General features: G+C 36.9%; 1 protein-coding gene across 1 annotated transcript in view; it reads left to right on the top strand.

Annotated features, from left to right (window-relative positions):
• Window positions 1-17,890, top strand: part of tmtc1 (transmembrane O-mannosyltransferase targeting cadherins 1) — a 40,472-nt gene that overhangs the window by 5,170 nt on the left and 17,412 nt on the right. The window contains exons 2-8 of the mRNA XM_079868187.1: window positions 804-981; window positions 7,842-7,915; window positions 8,754-8,930; window positions 14,001-14,082; window positions 15,107-15,210; window positions 15,705-15,783; window positions 15,864-15,974. Of these exons, the coding sequence (XP_079724313.1) occupies window positions 804-981; window positions 7,842-7,915; window positions 8,754-8,930; window positions 14,001-14,082; window positions 15,107-15,210; window positions 15,705-15,783; window positions 15,864-15,974 (805 nt within the window). The remainder of the gene's footprint in view (window positions 1-803; window positions 982-7,841; window positions 7,916-8,753; window positions 8,931-14,000; window positions 14,083-15,106; window positions 15,211-15,704; window positions 15,784-15,863; window positions 15,975-17,890) is intronic.

Genomic DNA, 17,890 nt, shown 5'->3' with positions numbered 1-17,890 from the left:
TTACTAAATCGAAATCGAAATAAATTAAAGTGAAATAGAAATATTAAAAAACGAATAAAAATTACAAAAAAACTTGAAAACAAAAAATAAAATGAAAACAGAAAATATAAAAATACCGTAATAGTATAAATAATATTAAAGTAACTATATAAATCGCAGAAAAACAAAATATCACATTTTTTTCCAATATCACGCAGCCCTAATTATAATGTCTTTTTTATTTTTCTTCAACCATTTAAAAAACCTGATAATTTTCAATCAGATTGAGGTGATTTTAAATCTCAAAGTGTATTGTGAAATGAGTTTATGTTCATCTTGTTCCGTGCCGTGTTAAATTTTAATGCAATCTCTCCTGCAAGTCAAGGTGACCATGGAATCTCATTAATGCTGCATTGCTTTAGGCTAATTGTTCCCTTCTCTCATCTCGTTCAGTCCCTTCCTCTCTTTTTCTTTAAGGGCCTCCTGTGATACCGTATCGCAAGGTCAAGCAAATGTGTTTACTGAACATCAGAGGTTTTTCCACGGCTATGTCCTTTTGTTTTGCCATGCTGAGACACTCTTGAAGTCAACTTTCTGGTGTAATACTGCAACTTTCCTCACCAAAGTAATTTGTCTCTGCATAGTGAAATAAAGAACGTTCAGCCAATCAGAACACATCTGATTCTGAGTATACCGATATCCAGCAAATGCAGCACAAGAAAATTGTCCTGTTGTTTGTTTCTGTCACGGCTGGCTCTCGTCACTGCGTGGGACTCCTCATCTTGTTAATGACTCTGTTTCTCTCTTTTTCACTCTCTCTGCAGGCTGAACATTTTGTTGGGCGGCATGACTCCGTTCTACTTCCACCTGGTGAACGTGTTTCTGCACTGCTCAGTGACGGCGCTGCTCATGCACACCTGCGAACAGTGTGTGTTTGAAGACAGCAACTTCTCTTTCCTCACCGCTCTGCTTTTCTCTGTCCACCCCATTCACACCGAAGCTGTGAGTCTCGTGCATCACATGTTGCATTTCTAATCATTTCTATTGTCAGTGAGTCTGTAGATGTTTTATATGGAAAGGGCTGTGCAATACTAATAACAAAAACTCTATCTATCTATCTATCTATCTATCTATCTATCTATCTATCTATCTATCTATCTATCTATCTATCTATCTATCTATCTATCGTTCTATCGTTCTATCTATCGTTCTATCTATCTATCTATCTATCTATCTATCTATCTATCTATCGTTCTATCTATCGTTCTATCTATCTATCTATCATTATTGTTCTATCTATCTATCTATCTATCTATCTATCTATCTATCTATCTATCTATCTATCTATCTATCATCCATCATCCATCTATCGTTCTATCATTCTATTGTTCAATCTATCGATCGTTCCATCTATCTATCTATCTATCTATCTATCTATCTATCTATCTATCTATCTATCTATCTATCTATCTATCTATCTATCTATCTATCTATCTATCTATCCATTGTTCTATCATTCTATTGTTCCATCCATCCATTGTCTATCTATCTATCTATCTATCTATCTATCTATCTATCTATCTATCATCCATCTATCGTTCTATCATTCTATTGTTCGATCTATCAATCGTTCCATCCATCTATCTATCGATCTATCTATCGATCTATCGATCTATCGATCGATCAATCGTTCTATCTATCTATCTATCTATCTATCTATCTATCTATCTATCTATCTATCTATCGTTCTATCTATCGTTCTATCTATCTGTCTTATCTATCTATCTATCTATCTATCGTTCTATCATTCTATTGTTCCATCCATCCATCGTTCATCTATCTATCCATCTATCTGTCTATCTATCTATCTATCTATCTATCTATCTATCTATCTATCTATCTATCTATCATCCATCATCCATCTATCATTCTATCATTCTGTTGTTCGATCTATCTATCGATCGTTCCATCCATCCATCTTTCTATCTATCTATCTATCTATCTATCTATCTATCTATCTATCATCCATCATCCATCTATCGTTCTATCATTCTATTGTTCGGTCTATCAATCGTTCCATCCATCTATCTATCTATCGATCGATCGATCGATCGATCAATCGTTCTATCTATCTATCTATCGTTCTATCATTCTATTGTTCCATCCATGCATCGTTCATCTATCTATCCATCTATCTGTTTATCTGTCTATCTATCAATCTATCATCCATCATCCATCTATCGTTCTATCATTCTATTGTTCGATCTATCTATCGATCGTTCCATCTATCTATCTATCTATCTATCGTTCTATCGTTCTATCAATCGTTCCATCCATCCATCAATGTATTAATATATTTTAATAATATATTCAGGATGTCTATGTTTAATGTTTTGTGAATTCTGAAGTTTTTTCTTGGGGTTTTGTGGACATGTGGACAGTGTATTGAAGGCTGTGAACAGTGTATTGTTTACAGTAGAGCGTTTGCTGGTTCGCTTGGAGTGAGTCCATGCCACTGAGCCAGAGTCTGATCATCAGCTCTGTGTAAACACCATACATCAACAGTTGCACTGCATGCCACCAGCATTAATGAGACTCTCACACACACACACACACACACACACACACACACACACACACACACACACACACACAGCACGGGAGGTGCTGTCCTTCGAGTTGTGACTGATCAAGCAGAAATATAATTAGTCTCTGGATAAATATGAGAAAGACAAAGAAAAGGATCTGTACCCAGCTCTCTGTGTGTATGTGCAATTATCATAGTTTTCTTTTCCTTTTATTTATTGCCACTTTCATAAGGTCGAGCAAGGTATATGTGTATATATGTCGTTTCAGAAAAAAACTATTTTCACCAAACATTTTTATTTATTTTATTTAGATTATTATACATTAAACATTTTGAATCTGATTCAAATAATCAACTTAAAAAACAATGATTTACTCACTTTTATACAAACCAAACCAACCGGTGGGTTGACAAACCGTGGCAACAGTGTAAAAGTAACCGTGAAAAACCGCGGACTCGGCAACACCGGTGTTGATTCTTCTGTCAGACGCGGTTTATGTAAAAGTGCCTGAGAAAAACGTGTTGTCCTGATTCAGTGTCTGCTGTCAGATGATGTTGTCAGGCTGTCAGTGTCATTTTTCTAACGTTAGTTTCGTAACAAAATAAACTTGACTGTCCTGTCAGACGTTATGCTGTGCTCGTGGCACGTGCATGCTCTCTCTATATAAAGAGCAAACATATATTTGACCAGTAGTGCATATTTACATATATATGTGTATGTATGTGTGTATATATATATGTATGTGTGACAAAATGCTGTCAAATCGATTTATCGTATTTAATCGCATCTAACAAAAGTTTTTGTTTATAATATACTGTATGTGCGTATATATTATTTAATGTATATACACACACACACACAGACATACACACACAAATAAGCACTACCACTCAAATATATGGAATAATCATTTTAAAAGAAGTCTCCTATACTCAGCCAGGCTGGATTTATTTGATCAAAAATACAGTAAAACAGTAATATTGTTAAATTTAATTAAAAACTGAAGACTTGCCGTAATGGCTGGTGAAAATTCAGCTTTACCATCACAGGAATACACTACATTTTAAAATACATTAAAATAGATAAATAGAAAACAGTTATTTTAAATTGTAATATTATTTCTCAATGTTACTCTTTTTACTGTATTTTTGAGCAAATAAATGCAGCCTTGCTGAGCTTTCTTTCAAAAATTTGAGGGACCCAAACTTCGAGTGGTAGTAGTGTGTATATACAGTGATGCTCGTGCGGTGAGTCGAGTCAGTATCATAGTAAACGATATCCAGCGTCAGGTTACATCAGATCCTCTCTTCGGCTCGTTCCATAGATGTGTGTCACCCAGCTTGCAACCGCAGGTTTGTCCTCACAGCAGGGACTGCCGGCAGGCCGTTGGCTAGTTGTTAGTCGAGAGGAGCATCACTTGACAGGCATCAGCAGGCTCCTGATGGAGGACTGGCATTCTGTCTCTCCCTGGAGACTGTACTGAAGTCTGCCGCCAAACCTGCCGACCATCTGTCGGTCCTAGTCCTGCACTGACATCCACCAGCACCTCGCGCTGGACACTGACCATGGTGTCTTGTAATTGAAAAATACATTTTGTCCTTGCATTAATTACACTTTTTCTCGTTATATTATTCTAGCCATAAGCTTGACTCATATTTTCCTGATCTTAACTTTTCTTGGTTGTTAAAAATCGGCTTTTGGCTGTGCATGTGCGATAAAGTGTAGTTTCTCCACTCTATCTGTCCCTTATAAGGGTTTTTGAAAGGTGTGTGAGTGGAAAAACTGTTGATAGATTTGGTTTCGCAGCAGTGGGAAAGCAGTTGGTGTGTGTTCTGCGGACCCTCTGCGTTGGCAGGACAGGGCCCGGCTGCAGCTGTTTTAGAGGAATTCCTGTCGAATTAGGTAATTGGCTGAAATGAGGTATAGCTGTGGGTCTTTCTGAGAAGTGGAGCGTTTCAGATCTCCAGCTTGATTTACAATTACTCTACAGATGTGTGTGTGTGTGCGTGTGGGCATTTAAACGCCAATCTTAGAAGAAGTCGCAATTGAGGGGGAAGAAATCACAATTGATTCCTCTCCCTTGGAAGAGACCCTAGAGATTCATGGATCTACTTGTAAATGTCTTAAAAGACAATAGATCAGCAATGCGGTCCATTTAGATTAGATTAGATTGGATTGGACTTATTTGTCATTCCAGCAGTATATACAGTTGAATGAAATGTTTAACTAGGTTTGCAGTGCATTTGACAAAAATTACAGTAACATTATAAGGACACACGATAAGTAATACAATTCCTTCACTGTAAACACTACACTGTTCGTACAGTATGTGTAAGTACTCTCTGCAAGTGTCCAGGGTGACATTTTCCATTTGAGGAGTCGTGATTACAGTTTGTTGGTGGTGGTAATTGCCTGTTGAAATACATGTGTAGGAGGACAGGTGACAAATAATGTAAAGGTTCAATGGAGTGATGGATAATTATAGGGTCATTCAAACTTTTTTACGCAAACTGTTTGGACAATAGCATTATGCATGGTCAGGTGATGTTTTTTTTTCTTCTGTGTTTGTTAACTCTAGGCAAGTCCATCCAGGAAGTTCCTAGTTACAATCACATATAGTACTGTGCTAAAGTCTTAGGCATGTTAATACCCCCCCCCCCCCCCCCCCCCAAAAAAAATGGTTTTAAGTCAGTCATTTATATCTTTTGTTGTAGTGTGTCAGTAGGAAATATCAATTTACATTTCCAAACATTCTTTTTGCCATTAATTGTAATAATCCAGTGAGATTTGTGTATGCACAAGGAGTCTGACAACAGCCGGTATGATCTGATCTCACCATCATCGAGTCCGTCTGTGATTACATGAAGAAACAGAAAAACTGAGACAGACTAAATCCAGAAGAACTGCGGGAACGTCTCCGAGACGCTTGAAGAAACCTTCCTGCAAAGCTCCCTGAAAAACTATGCGCAAGTGTACCTGGACAAAAGCCGTTTTAAACGCAAAGGGCCGTTACACCATCTATTGATTTGAATTAGTTAATAGAAGTTAAATCATAAATAAATTAAATTTGTGATTTTATTTTTGAAAGCATTCTCACTTTACAGCATTTTAACACAAGTGCCAGTGCTTTTCACAGTCCTGTAGCTTTGCAGGAAGGTTTCTTCAAGCGTCTCGGAGACGTTCCCACAGTTCTTCTGGATTTAGTCTCAGTTTTTTCTGTTTCTTCATGTAATCACAGACAGACTCGATGATGGTGAGATCAGATCATACTGGCTGTTGTCAGACTCCTTGTGCATACAGAAATCTCACTGGATTATTACAATTAATGGCAAAAAGAATGTTTGGAAATGTAAACTGATATTTCCTACTGACACACTACAGCAAAAGATATAAATAACTGACTTAAAAACATTTTTTTTGGGGGGGGGGGGGGGGTATTAACATGCCTAAGACTTTTGCACAGTACTGTACATTGGTAATTACGTGATGTGATGTGCATCAATTTATTTTGATAGTCAAAAATGCTCAATTTGCGATTGTGGCGAATTAGAGAATTTGATCAAAATAAATGTGCTTCCACTATTATTCTCTCATTTTATATAAATATATCATTTTAATTTATTTTATTTTATGATCATGTTAGTGGTGCAGAAATTCCACGTTTATCTTTTTGATGTTTTAATAATGGATAATACAAGCAAAAGTATGATAACGGCAGCATTCCCTAGTTGCCGCATCCATTACGACATTAGGGTGACGTTCATCTGCGCTTATCTCATAAATACTATTATTTCAATGTGACCCAGAGGCAGCATTTATACATGCTTTTAATGGATGACTGCTTTATTACAGCAACTGTGAAAGTCTGGCGCTAGATTTGCTGATAGGTCCACTAGCCAGACATCTATATTCAGCCCATAAACACAGCAGCCGGACCGTAATGCCAGTGGGCTTTTTATATGTTTACACTGAAGATGTCTCGGAGCAGTGCAAAAACACACTCCCTGTCCCTCACCAGTGGTGCATAGTCTGTTGCTCCGGGGTGTGTCTTCTGGAAGTGTGTGTGTAATTCCATGGAATTCTGCCTCTGGGGGGGATGGGCTTCAGAAACCCTCCAGATGTGAAGTGTGGGATCATTTTAACAGGCAAAAACTAGGAGGAAAAAATGTGCATGCAAACAGATTGGAGAGGATAGGCGGATTTTAAGGATGTTGTGCGTATTTAGGGGGATGGGACGATAAAAGGACGGAGCAGACAGCGCCAGGGAAATAAATCTCTCTCCCTCTTGCCCTCACGTTTTCGTTTTCTCCTTCCCGCTCTTTCTTCCCCCTCATTTGAGTTTTGTGAGACCATAAGTCCTATAAAGATGTGATCATTAAATGTCTCTGCCTCAATGCAAACTAACACACACATAGATTTATCCAACCCTTTCCTCATACAATTCACAGTTTTACATCACCCTCAGTGGCAAAGCTGCCACAATGGGAGTGAATTTAATGAGAATGTAGGAAAACTTCAGTAATGGGCATCACTACTCAAACCGTTTTGGAAGAGAGGCTCATTGACATTGACAATGAAAGCAATGCTTTATTACACTAGGTTTGCTGATAGGTCCGTTTTCGATATGTGTGTGTGTGTGTGTTTGGTATTACAGTCCAGCTGCTGCTGCATTTATGGGCTGAATATAGATGTAGATATAGGGTACATTTACACGACAACAATTTACTAGAAACCTTTTCCTTTGCGTTTTTCACGTACAGACGACAACATTGTTAAAACGATCCCTGTTCACACGGATCCAAAAAAAAAAAAAAAAAAAAAGACTAAAAACGCTGTATTCTTTCGCCAGGCCAGTAGATGGCGATGCCACTTTGTAAAGAAACACTACGTGCCTAAACACGGAATACACATTCGCATGACATCACCGGTTTCACAAATGCACGTTTTTGTAGTTTACATGGAGACTATAACGGTATCATTTTATTTATTTTTTTACGTGCATTTTAAAAAACGTTTTCGTAAGGCTCCCAAAATGCCATTTTCGTGTAAATAAATAGCTAAAACACATAACAAGTTTTCTGTTTTTAGTTGAATGCGGTGTCATGTTAACGGCCCCATAAATCTCTGGCTAGTGGACCTGGACTGAATCTGCAAACCTAGTGCCAGACAGTTGCTGTAATAAAGATAAAATTTGAAAGTCTTTATGTTGATAATCTGATGGTTTTGTTACATTAGCATGATGGATTATAAATGTGTTGTGCTTGTGTGTTACAGGTGTCTGGGATCGTTGGGAGAGCAGATGTGTTAGCCAGCATGTTGTTCCTCCTGGCCTTTCTCTCCTATATTAGGTAACAGAGCTGAGTATTTTCCATTAGGGTGTAAAATACAGATCTGTACTGAACATGCAATGCATCGATTACTGAATTGAATAACTGATTATAATTCTAAAAATAATAACTATCGATTCATTTGTATCCAAAATGCAATTAGTTTAATCTTATCAAACCGAACCTTGACGAAATTTTAGATTTCATGATGTGTTCGATTGCAATTGTTAGTACTGAAAATGATTATAAATCAGATCAAAAGAATCTAATTTATTTATTTTGATTATTATGTATTCTGTGACATTGTCAGATTTGTTCTGCCATAACATCTTTTTAAATTGTTTGTCGGTCTTAGAGGAAACATATTTACTTAGTGTCAGAGTACAGTAGCGTTTTCTCTGATGCTCACCAAAGCTTCATTTACTTGATGAAAATAAGTAAAACAGTATTATTGAGAAATATCTCAATATCTCTATTTAATATATTTTAAAACGTCATTATTCCTGTTTTGCAAAGCTGAATTTTCAGCATCATTACTCCAGAAATGATTCTGATATGATGATTTGGTGCTCAAGAAATATTTCATATTATTATTATTATCATCAATGTTGAAAACAGTTTTGCTGCTTCATATTTTTGTGGAAACTCTGATAAAAAAAAATTCATGATTTTTTGATGAATTGAAAGTTCAAAAGAACAACATTTATTTGAAATAGAAATCTTTTGCAACATTATAAATGTCTTTACTGCTACTTTTGATCAACTTTATACATCCTTGCTGAATAAAAGTATTAATTTCTTTAAAAACAAACTGACCTTGAATGGTAGTCTAATATGGTGACTTCTTTTTTTCTTTCAGGAGTGTGTCAGCGAGCAGAATGGCGGACGAGTTTCCCACTACAGTGTCAGTCTTGTCACTGGCTCTCAGTCTGTTGTTGGGCACCTGTGCCATGCTGGTGAAAGAGACGGGCGTTACTGTGTTTGGTGTGTGCGTCCTCTATGATTTCCTGGTGCTCTGCCGCAAGCCGCTCATCTTGTAAGTGTTTGTATGCTCACTATACTAGACTATTTGCAGATGTTAATTATTATTGGCTGGCTTTGCTTCGGGAGGCACTGGGTGTCATTGCGTTGATATTTTTACATTCAACAAGCATGACAACATGACGTTATATATATCAAATTATATCACTTTTAGGCGTATTTTCTCAAACCCGTAATTGTCTCTGATTTGTCGATCGAGTTTTAAGGTCATCTTTTTCATTTAGATCTGAAATAGCAATCCTTTCTCTCATATCTGTTGTGCTGTGTATAGAAGTGGCATGTAGAGAGCTCGGAGAAGGCCGTCTGTGTCTGTCTATAACGGAATCTTCCATGGAATGTTTATGGAGAATTCCATTGTGGCCGGGGCATCGGAGCAGCCGTGTGCTTTCAATCTTCAACCCAAGGCTGAGACAGTGCCATAAGTGACCAATACACATTCATCACATGCAGTCGGATCACATAGCACAGACACTCATTAAATTCATTAGGAGACGGTTAACGATCGACGGTATATATATTATTTATTTATTTATTTATTTATTTATTTATATACATTAGTTCTGTCAGATTGATTAATCACGATTAATTGCATCTAACATAAAAGTATGTAAATATACTTTATGTATGTATATATATATATATATATAACAAAAAGTTAAAAAAATATATAACTAAATCATCCGCCTTATGTTGCATCATGAGCACAAATGACACAATTTTCATCATGTGTGTCTATTTATCGCCTACTCTTTTTAAAAAAAAAAATTTAATCAGCTAATTAGTTTTTTGCTTCTTTAATCATTTAAAGGACGACTTCTTGTTTAACTGGTACCAAACAAATTGTACGAGCAGACAATCTAGCCAAAGATCAGCACAGATCTGCGATGGATAATACACAAAGCAATCTTCCAATTACAGCTCGGCACTTTCGTTCAGCTGTGCCGGTAATTGGCATTCAAAGAGAGTCAATCAGGCGAGACAAACAGCAATCGCACTCTCAGACTCACCCCAAACTCTCGCATTCTCTCTCTCTCATAGTGTGAACCTCATTTGCTTCAATTACAGTCGCAGCTACTTAAAATGTGCTCTGTGTCCAGTGGGTCTGCACTCTCCGAGAATGTGAAAAGCTGAACAAAGGGTCTCATCACTGAGTGGGAAACAGAGAGGGACCCCTTGACTGGCCCTTGGGTTCTCATTACTGAAGGAGACACACGACTGAGATGCCAGACTGATCCTTGAGTGCTGTGTGAAAACATTACACCCCAGTACACACATTCGCACACAATCCCATGCTCATTCCTCTCCCCCAGGCTAATAAGTTGCTGGACCAGCTTTGCAATTTTGGTAGTGTAATGAAACTCCTATTTCATCCATTAGGGCTTACAGAAAAACGTATGGGTATTTAGAAGAGGAGGACGAAATTTATTTTCTAACTAATACTCGTGGTTATGAGGTGTAGTTGTCAATGCATGGTTTAATTATGACATTAACAGTCCTAACAGCATTTGAACCACTTCTAATGCCCTAGAAACACATTTGCAAATAATAGGGAGAGTTGTGTGGTCAACTGCAACATCTGTGATACATCTCGCATCCCTGTATTTATCACTTTGCAGTAATGCATTATGTTGTCTAACTCATATTGCTACAGCACCAATCGGTTAAATTATGTTCAGTGCCAGCTTTGTTTGTGCAATTGAGTCTCTCTACGCTCCCATGTGTTCTGCAGAGATCAAAAACACAAGACATGCGTCTATTCCTCCGCTTTAGTCACAGAGCGCATAACCTCAGAGATAAACAGTACATCAAACATCCAGTAGCAAAAGCACTTTTAATCCATTATTAAGACATTTATTATGGATGATATGATGCTTGTAGTGTTTATTTGTGGTTATGTATGAGCATGCGTCATATTCCACAAATCTGGGATACTTTTATTTATTTATTTTAAAGCAATAGACTCTGTTGTAAAAGCTGTTGGATATGTTATATATTTTATTATCTAAAATAAAATTAACCGGCATGTAAAGTGGGTTTAAAGGGGTGGTATAATGCCCTTTTCACAGTCACTCTGATGTCCCCAGAGTGTGTATGTGTGTGTGAAGTTTTAGCTCAAAATACCCCACAGATATTTTTATATAGCATGTTAAAATTGTCACTTTTTGAGGGTGAGCAAAAACGCACCGTTTTTGTGTCTGTCCCTTTAAATGCAAATGAGCTGCTGCTCCCGGCACAGGGGGCGGAGCTACAACAGCTTGTGTCCTTTTACGTCACACAGACATGCACTGAAAATATCAAAAACTTGTAGCCTTTTATGTTCAAACGGATTCAGACAAAGATGGAGAGACTCAAGAAGAAGTGACAACATGTAGAAGCAACAGGACATTTTTGAATGTTTAGTTGATGAATTTATGTAGCTTATGTGTAGTTATCTTCTAGTCATTGATTAGCATATTCTGTCATGATAATCTATAAATCGCGTTCCCGGGGACGGGGTTTATGTAAATTTTAGGGTTAGTGATGTCACTAACCCAGGAGGAAGCTTGTGTAGTCCCTACCAGCCGTTTGTTGAAGTCCTTAAAAAGCAATTTCTTTAAAAGCAAATATCTCCCTTTGCTTTGAACTTTGAGCGTCGTAACTTTGCAGATGTTGGTTATGCTCAAACAGCAACATTACACACTAACTAAAGTTAGAAAAGTGAATTCATAATCAACCACCCCTTTAAATGAATTATATGACTGTATCCCCCTTAAAGGTTTTTTTTTTTTTTTTTTTTTTTTTACATCTCAAAGGTTTTTAGGTTTTTAGATTTTCGATTATAATCCTACATGCAATGAATATTTTTTTAGTTAATACTAATATGTAATATTTAGCTTTAACAAATTATTTAGTGTTCAACATTTTTAGTACATAACCCTATTTAAGCCACTGCATTATTGTCCCTTAAAAAAATACTTTTTATCCACTTTGTAAAAAAAATATAAATAAAAAAATTATAAATGTAGTATTTAAAAAAAAATCCTTTATTCAATGAAAATGACAAAATAACAAATCATGTATTTCATTTAAACATGTCCCAAATTTTAGTGACAATGTTGCAAAATTTACAAACTTATGAGTTATTTAAAAAAAAAATAAGTTTGACCTCCTCAGGTTGATGAGCTACATTTTTCCAGTGATTTAGCACCTTATTTCACTAACCATTTGTTGAAAAACTATAATTTTTAGATTAATTTAAAGGTTTTGAATTTTGTACCCTTTTCAGTGAGCATGCTGTGGATATTTATTAGGCAGATTATTAGATTGAAGGAATATTTATGAGCTGATCCAGAGAAGACACAGCTTCAGTGACGACAGAAAAGAACATCTGTGTCATTTCTACAAACAGAGCGACGTGTGCTCGCTGGCGGGCGTGATAACCCTTCCTTCAGCCTTGAAGAACAGCAGAGGAAAGGTTCCTCTCTCCGTCTGCGTCTCCCTCTGGGGAATGAGGGCTCTGTAGCTTTATTTGATTTTCAAAAGTGCCCATAAACCTTTGCTGCTACCCGTGACCCTGGGGAGGACACGAGACACAAACCCTCTCACACACACACACACAGTGTGGAGTGTGTGAGTGTGTGATTGTGACTGATAGTCATCATAATGCCTGCAGACACGCTGTCTCTCAGTTTTGGTGAGTGTGTGTTTGCAGTGAGGGGGTGGAGTGTCTCCTGTGGGCTTTATTAAATGCATAAGCTGACACTTGTTTTCTCTCCTGTAATTCTACACCAGTGCAATATTCATAAGGGTATCAGTTACTAACTCCTCACAATCGGCTGACATTAAGTAAATGCTCCCAATTCCATTAAAAGGATTGTTTATCTGGATTTTTGCATTTATCTGCATTTGCAACCCGTTTTACTTCCCTAAAGTGATATATTTACAAGGGAAGGTAGATATTTAATCAGGAAAAAAAAAAAAAAATGTAATTAGCGTGCCAGTTTGCATTTTGTGTAGGACTCCTCCCCATCTGAAGCACGACCAGCCCCCATTGGCTGAAACTTGGTGGACTTGGTGATGTCATTTAAAAAGGAAAGTTGTTTCAGAGGCAGAGAAAGTGTTTATATTTTAATGAAATCTACATTTAATAATTGAATTTCTTTGGAATAACATGCACAAATGAATCTGGGAACTTCTCCATTGGTTGAATCTTGGTGGCATCATTTGTCATCAGAAAAGGAAAGTTGAGATTTTGATGAAAAATTTTATTACTATAAAATTGTATATTACTATAAAATTTTATGACTATTTGTATTTCTTTTGAATAGCATGTACTGAGGAATTGATCAGAGTAAGAACAAGAATGTAAATTAATAAAGTAAATAGAAAATTTAAACATTCTTTGTTCAGTGTAAAAACTATTCTCATTTTCTTTTAACGAAAAGTCTTTTGAAGTCTTTTAACGGAAGTAGCGATGAAGGGCAAGGATAGAGACGGGAGGCTTGCATTTTTTAAAATGCTGTGCTGTCTTTGAGCACGGTTACGATCCCAGGAGTACAATACGCTCTGAACAGCACTGATGCGCACACACACATTCACGCACATAGTCATTAAGCTGAGCTCTCTCCAACTCTTTACTGAATCAATCAGCAGAAGTGCGATGTACTGCCTGAGCTCCATTCCTCCCCCACCTCCTTCTCTCGCCTCTTCTTTTCTTTCATTCATCTCACCCCACACTTCCAGTCACAGCTGTCATGGTGTCATGTCACGCTGAATTAAAATTCACTGTACATCCCGGCACTCTCAAAGAGGGATGATGGCGTTCCAGTTTAGAGCGGCATTTTAAAGTCTTATAAAGAGGGCTGTGAGAGTGTTTGTCTGCATGTGTGTTTTCACTCGATTTCTTGCAACTCTGTTTTCCAAGATGTAGAGGTAATTAATTGAGAGCAACGGTAAATGGATTAATATACCCCTAAAGTAATTCACTGATGGTTTGATTAAGTCGGTAATGATTGAAAATGCGTTCATCAGCTGATTGAGTTATGGAGTTTATAAACTGTCACATCTGGTTATGCTTTCGTTCCAGACATCTGTCGCGCTCCAGGTTGAAGGAGCTTGTCAGAATTTCCTGCCCGTTTGTCAAACGTGCTTGCGTCGTCTCGGTGCATGTAAGTAGCTACATTTGGTAACACTTTATTTTACAATGTCTTTGTTACATATGTTACATGTAGTTACTATAGTAATAACTATAAATTATGCATAATTACATGTAACTAACACTCAACCAAACCCTAATCCTAACCCTATAGTAAGTACATGTAGTTACTTAATATCACTCAGTACTTAAATGTAACCCTACATTTTTACTGCCAAATATTGCAATGCTTTTGGGTGGGATCTGGGAAATGTTTATTTTATTCAACATTCATGCTTTTTTGTTGTTCAGTCAAAGAAACGAACAAATAAATCAGTCAAAAATGTCTTTTTTTTATTTATTTGATTTAGTTTGCATGCATGTCTTCTTATGACCAAATAAAATGTTTACATTTATGTTTATGATACAGTTTGTATAAATTGCCCCAAATTTTAAGTGAATTCCCTTTAATTCCCATAATTCCCGTTAAGTTTCCAACTTGGAATATTTCCAAAATTCCCCAGCTTAACTTCCCATAGAAAGTTTCCGGAAATTTACATCAATGTGAAAATCATAATCAATGTTTTGTGGCTTTTAGTTCATGCCTGTGAGCTTTGAGCTTTGATCTTTGAGTATCTAGATGATAGCAACCTACTAAAAGCTGGGAAAATAGACTCTTAGTGGATCAGGGGTCTTTCTTCAGGAATATTGATGAATCTTGTTTTCAGTGGTGTATTCACATTTGTCCCTCCCTCTAATAATTTTAGCATCCCAGTTACATAAACAGGGTTTTTTTCATGTGAACCTGTGATATTTTAAAAAACGTTAACCTTTCATAATATCGTCAATTTTACAAGCACCTATTTAATGTTCAAATGTATTACTTTTTTATTTTATTATATTTTGTATTATTTTATTTAACTTCTTTTTATTTTATTATTGATTTATTATAATAATTGATTTATATCATTTTTATTTCATTTAAATTAGCAATTTTGTTGAACCTCATGTGCTAATTTGTAACTATTCCACAAGTGTTTTACTGTGTTTTTCTGCAGGTTACAGTCATCATGTCTTTCCGCTTATGGTTGATGGGTGGATCCATGCCACTGTTCTCAGAGCAAGACAATCCAGCATCCTTCTCTCCGTATCTGCTCACCAGGTCGGTCTGACTGTTTGATTGGCTGCATCCAAAATCACATACTCGTACTCCATTTGCTTATTGGTTTCCATGGTTTCAAATGAATCACGCACCGGTTTCTGCTCAGTTCATTAGCTCTTCCTTGAACTTAAGACTTTAGTTTCCTCGGGTTGATTGCTCCGTGTCTTCAATGTTATATGTGGCGGCGTTCTCCTGAGTTATTTGAATCTCCTGCGTCATGAGAAATATGTTCTCATCCACTGAAGAATATATGGATGATAACAGCATTCAAAAAAGCAGAAAAACCTTGAAATTTCCTCCCATCCATAAATAACCGGATGAAGAATTGTTTTGTTGCATGATTTTATCTACTATAATTATCTTATGTAAGAAGAACCATTAATATTTTCTGTGAATGCATAAAAAATCTTAAAATATCCATGTCATGGAAATCGTTTTACGACTTTTTTTAACTTTACATGTATTAATTTAGCAAATCTTTGCTGTCTTTTTAGGTTTCTTTCATACTGCTATCTGCTCTCCTTCAATGCCTGGCTCTTACTGGCTCCCATAATGCTTTGCTACGATTGGCAGGTAAATGGCATCAACAGAAACACACTGCAAAAACTACATTCTAGTAAGCGTTTGATGATTGCATGAGTTTTGATTGACAGGTGGGAAGCATTCCTTTAGTGGAGTGTCTGTGGGACGGACGGAATATTGCTTCCCTGACTTTGGCTCTCGTCATGCTGGCACTGAGCCTGAACTGTGTTACACGCCTACAGGTGAGCACACACACACAAATTTCCTCATGTCAAGACAACCGCTGAGACTTTCCTGTTTTCGATCATATGAAAGCCTTCACTCATGCTGTCTCACATCCCGCTATTCTGTCGTTCCACCAATTCTCCACGACTCATCGCCATAGCAACCAATGAAAAATAGCAGCAACTGTGTAAATGAGTGCAAACGCTCACATCACGCGAAGCAGATGTTTGCCCGTGAGCTAATGCACACGTTCCTCACGCAGGTTGCGCATGAAGTGAGATGTTTATTTATCAGGTTTTTCAGTTCCTTAGGCGATTATTTCTGCTCATCTCAATCTTGCAAATTTTGTGAGGCACATATGCTGACGGTGAAATTCATATATCATTTTCATATGCCATATAAATGTACTTTTAGCATCACAGACTCTGGAAGAATTAGCAGTACATCAAAACTGCTTGCAAATCTTTATTAGCACCATTATAGTCTCAGACAAAGAACATCTTAAGGCATTTGCTGTTGCAATCAAAGACCTTTGTTTCAACTTTTTAACTTTTTTAAATGCCTGAGTGACCAAAATGTCTCGATTCCTACCCGTCTTAAGGCCTGTTCACACCAAGGACAATAACTATAACTCTATAGTTATCATTCTTGGTGTGAACGGGTCTTTATGCTCCTGCTTGCTGTGCAAGGGGTGTTTGTTTGTTTGTTAGCATCAAAGACACCAATATTGTTTGCTGGTTATGCATGGAAAAAGTTAACATAGTGGATAGTGTGCTTATGATACTGTATATGCAGGTTCAAATCTATTTTTCAGTTTTTCTACAGATTTCTATGCATTGAACAAGCTCAAAAAAGCCTATGAATTAGAATAAAACAGATAACAGCAAAGCATTCAAGGTTTTATAAGAGCTTGAGAGCTCCAGCCACCAATAAAACATTTACAGGACCGTTTTCTTAAAACATTTTGTGAAACTGCGAGAGGATGTCAGTCAGGTTTTGTCGACCCCCAGAACGGTTTATTAGTTGTTTGCCGCTGTGTTGGCGGTGTCCTTGGGGGATCTTTTAGAAATGTTCACATTTTTCTATACAGGTCCTTGAGTTTGTGGAAAGAAATTGGCAGTGCGTTTTCTCGTTTCTAGAAAGGCTGATCCGACTCCACATAATGAGACTTGGGGAATGGGAAAATGAAAGAGAAAGAGAGAGAGAGAATATTCCAGTCCCTGTTCAGCAGATCTCATATCTACTGACTGAATAATTCATAGTGTGTGTCTGAGACAAGCTGACAGACCAATGTCAGTAAACTGCCTGCTCCTTTTACTGATCGAGTGGAGGTGTGTGGATGTGTGCGAATGCTTAAGAGAGAAAAAACCTGGTTTTCTCATTCCGTTTATAGAGACAACAATCTCAGATTTCATATTCTATAAATGTTTCACACGTGGACTGGAGGATCAGTTCAAACTTTCATGCACCTTTCAAGGTCTGAGGCCACGTTGAAAATCTGGGATTTCAGATTTAATTTAATCCTGGCAATTTTAGGATTTAGAACATTTTAAAACAGAAACATTATGATAAGAGTGTGCACTATTTGTATGTGAGTATCATTGTTGTTATTGTAAACTAAAACTATTTAAAACTAATATGAAAATAAAAGCTAATTCAAAATATATATAAATCATTAATCAAAATTATCATGCAAACTTTGTACAGACTATCAGATGTTCTTGCTCATATTGAAGCTCTTTGAATCGTTCTCAAATCATCCTAGACACATGATTAAAATTTTCACTTAAATTGTAATGCTATTATCACACAACTATCCTTCTTGCCTCAGGAAGGGGAAAGATGATAGGAAGGAATTGAAGGACTGAAAAAAGTCTAGGTGAAAGAGAATAAAGGAATGGGTTAAGGGAAGTGCTTAATTTGAGCCGGATCA

This window comes from Squalius cephalus, assembly GCF_949319135.1.
Source record: "Squalius cephalus genome assembly, chromosome: 4".
NCBI lineage: Eukaryota > Metazoa > Chordata > Actinopteri > Cypriniformes > Leuciscidae > Squalius > Squalius cephalus.
This window is presented reverse-complemented; position numbering and strand designations above follow the sequence as displayed.